The 3,760-nt window shown below is 39.5% G+C and overlaps 1 protein-coding gene across 1 annotated transcript in view; it reads left to right on the top strand.

Moving 5' to 3' along the window:
* tbc1d22b (TBC1 domain family, member 22B) overlaps positions 1 to 3,760 on the top strand; it is an 18,557-nt gene that overhangs the window by 5,011 nt on the left and 9,786 nt on the right. The window contains exons 2-4 of the mRNA XM_024294107.2: positions 2,073 to 2,129; positions 2,367 to 2,559; positions 2,647 to 2,818. Of these exons, the coding sequence (XP_024149875.1) occupies positions 2,073 to 2,129; positions 2,367 to 2,559; positions 2,647 to 2,818 (422 nt within the window). The remainder of the gene's footprint in view (positions 1 to 2,072; positions 2,130 to 2,366; positions 2,560 to 2,646; positions 2,819 to 3,760) is intronic.

Genomic DNA, 3,760 nt, shown 5'->3' with positions numbered 1-3,760 from the left:
ATCATTGCAAATGCAAGTATCAACAATAGATATATTAAACATTATGTGTACCAAGAATCAATGTTCTATGTTAATGTTAATGTTTACTTTTCATACTTTTTACTCACATACTTTTCTACCCTTCTCTTTGAGTGCTTCCTCACTATCATCCTCTTCTCTTGATGCAAACAGGAAGTGAGCAGCTCTGGTCATGTGACATTTTACCTTATGCATGTGATATTGCATATATTTCACTGAGACCCTTAATTATTTCAATATATGCTGAAAATGCATAGATGGATCATTCAGTAACATTTTTATAGTCTTAGAAAAGAAACATTTTTTCACGGTCACAATTGTGACCGGTGGGAAAAATGGGTTAATTTTAAAAAGTAAAAAGAAGTGAATTAAAATTATTCAAACTTTTAACAACTCATTCACAACAGTTGAAGGAACGTGTGTATTGTTGAACTGAAACATTTTGCTAGAGTTTTGTGCACCGTCTGATTTCCACAGAAAATAAATTGAGGTCAGTAAACACAACAAGTTATGAGGCAGGTTTTCAATTTTTAATCAAATTCCATCCATCCATCCATTTTCTTGACCGCTTTGTCCCTTTCGGGGTCGCGGGGCGCCGGAGCCTATCCCGGCTACTGAAGGGCGAAGGCGGGGTACACCCTGGACAGGTCGCCAGTCTGTCTCAGGGCCTCAATCACACCCATTCACTCTCACATTCACACCTAGGGGAATTTAGAGTCATCAATTAACCTATGAAGCATGTTTTTGGACGGTGGGAGGAAGCCGGAGTCCCCGGTGAAAACCCACGCATGCACGGGGAGAACATGCAAACTCCACACAGAAAGGTCCCAGCCGGGAGTCGAACCGGGGCCTTCTCGCTGTGAGGCAAGAGCGCTAACCACTGCGCCACCGTGCAGCCCTTAATCAAATTCAAGGATTATATGTGCGTCTTTTGGTTCAGAAATAGAGTAACAGACTCTTATTTAACTCTTTTTGTAATTGTGGTTGGTTTGATTTGAAGCACCAAATGTGATGCACCATCTAGATTTCTTTTTTTTTTTTTTTACATTACTGCAGACCTAACACCTCCTACTACTTTTGCTGCATTGAGATGATTCTATGTGACACAGAGGCTTTTACTTTGAAAGGAAGTTCTGTCAAACTTCTGTCGAAAGTTATAAAGTATTTCATATTTTAAAAAACTTCTACTTTTTATTTAAGTTTTATTTAAACAAAAAAAAACAACAGTTTGTTTACATTTATAAAAATAGTAACTAAAACATACAAATCAATGTCTTAATTTTCTAAAAACTTTGTGGGTCCGACTGGGTTATGAGAGATTGACCCAAATGGCTCTTTAAGGGTTGAAAGTTGCAGACCACTAAAGTATACTATTATAAAATTTATTTTCAAGTGAAATAAATAGATTTTATTTATATTGAGAAAATAGCATTTGGATTGAGGCACAGAAGGTTTTTTTTTTGCAATAACTTAAAGATGTTAAATGAAATCTGATTTACTCTTCCTGTATGTGAAAACACAGAACAAATCATTATCAAGCCAACGGTTCAATGTGTGGAAATATTTTGAATTTTACACAGATGGAGAAGTTTTAAGTAAGTCACTCACTGTTATGTTTTTTTAGCACAATACAATCACTGTCTCCAACGACCTCTTTCATTTCTCACAATTCTGACAGTCCAGGTCCCTTTTGCACACGTCCCACAGCAGCAGACAGAAACATCTCAGGCTGTTTAGGAATTTTAGCTAAAGATGTCCTGGATCAATTTTTGGTCAGTGAATTGGATCTTTCAAAATGAACACTATAAATCATTTTAGTAACCTCTAATTATGATATGAATTAAATAATTGGAGGAGAACATCTTTCACTCAGAGGGTTCAGCTCCTGACAAAATGCAGTCTGCTGGGTTTGACTGTGTTTAATTACTCAATCGCATGAAAGTGTTTTCACAAAGACATCCTCTGAGTCGGCAGATTTTCCAAGCGCTTGGCGTCTGAGGAGCTGCAGGTGTTGTTCTTCAGGCTGTCACATCTTTTCACGCTATCTTCCACAGTGTGCGGCCAGTTTATGGAGCACAGCATCCGCCTCTCGATCCCCGTTTGCGGCGCACGTAAGTGTGCACGTGAGCTGCATGGTTCATAAATGAGCATCGGCTCCAGCTGTGATTGTGCATGCTTCACATCCTTCTGGCACGCGCATGCATTCGTTCTGTGCAGGTGTGAACAGATGTCAGCCGTCTGTTGGAGCCCCCGTTGTCGTTTTTGCATTTTCCTTCCTTGAGAATGTTGGTGGATCAGGCGCCTGTGCATGTCAGCATCATTCAGTCTCTCTTTCTGCTTCTCTGCAGGTATCTCAAAGACACAAAACCCAAGATCAACAATGTCAAGACTAAAAAAGCTTCAAGCTTCCACGAGTTTGCTCGCAGCACCAACGATGCTTGGGACATTGATGATGAAGAGGACGAGGACTTTTGTGGGGCTCCCCCGCCAGCTTCCTCTGCACCATCAGGCCTGGACTCTGTCTCGTCGCTGCACAAACAAGTAGCTGCAGAACACGCTTTTGTTTCCATGCAGCTGTGGGCGGTCTGCAACAAACTCTTCCTCAAACCGTCTGTGTCGTTTTTGTAGAAGCTGCAGCATCAAGCAGACGACCCGCAGAGCGTGTCATCCCAAAGACTGGCTCCACCCATCGAAGTGGGTCAGGACCTCCAGGACGGGCAGGAGGAGGATGCAGAACACGAGCAGGTCAACGGCAGGCTGGTGAAGTCTTGTAGTGACGCAGATGTCGGCTCATCCTCGGGTATGTTTCAGGCGGGTCCGCTCAGCTTTAAGACCCACTGAGCTGCTTAATCAGTGATTCAACCTAAAGCTAATCCACAGACGAGTGAGGCGATGTCAGACCTTTAACATGGGCTGCACAGAATAATTCACATTCTGGAAATCATTCCGGACAGAAAAAATATTAAATTATAAAAGAGTCAAGATTTAGGGCTGGCGGTTCTTACTTGCTGTTCTTAAGTCAGACAGAAAAATAAAACATTTGCAGTAAGGGTGTGTTTTGGTAAGAGTCTGGCAGTATGATACGAATTGCAATGCACGTCATGACATGATGTTTATCCCAATAATTCCCAGGAAAGTACCAGAAAATATTTCACTATTTTTTGTAAATTAAGACTTAATGATCTGAATATTAATACATTTTTCACAAAATTAAAATAGTAAAATACTTGTTCTTTAATGATCAGAACATTAAGCACTGCAGCTGTATCTCATAAACAAGTTGCTTTTATCCAGGCACATTCATGGTGATTTTCTTTTGGTAATTCAAGAAACATTCAAAGGGGCTATAACATGAAACATCAACTTTTTGATCGTTTAAGTGTATTATACTGTTCAATCCTCACCATAAGGAACCCCATAGCACTATTTTTATCCGTTCACACATTTCTGAGTAATCCTCTAAAAACCTGTGTTCTCAGTATTGTATCAATCTTCCTGGTTCACAATAATCTGAATAAATGAATACCCAGAAATGCAATTTTAAGCTTAATTTTCTTTATAGATATCCCCGATAATCAGAAAAACAAGAAAGTGTTAAAAACCATGATTTTCATTGAAGTGGGTCTTTAAATATAAAGTCATGTTTTATAATAGTTCATGAATTGTTATAACTCTGTAATAATAGAGGTCCGTTAGAAACTTAACAGAACAATCAAAAATAAATGTATTGATGTAAGTTTAC

This window comes from Oryzias melastigma, linkage group LG7, assembly GCF_002922805.2.
Source record: "Oryzias melastigma strain HK-1 linkage group LG7, ASM292280v2, whole genome shotgun sequence".
In the NCBI taxonomy this organism is placed as follows: domain Eukaryota; kingdom Metazoa; phylum Chordata; class Actinopteri; order Beloniformes; family Adrianichthyidae; genus Oryzias; species Oryzias melastigma.
The sequence above is the reverse complement of the archived record's forward strand: the minus strand, read 5'-3'. Positions and strand labels throughout refer to the sequence as shown.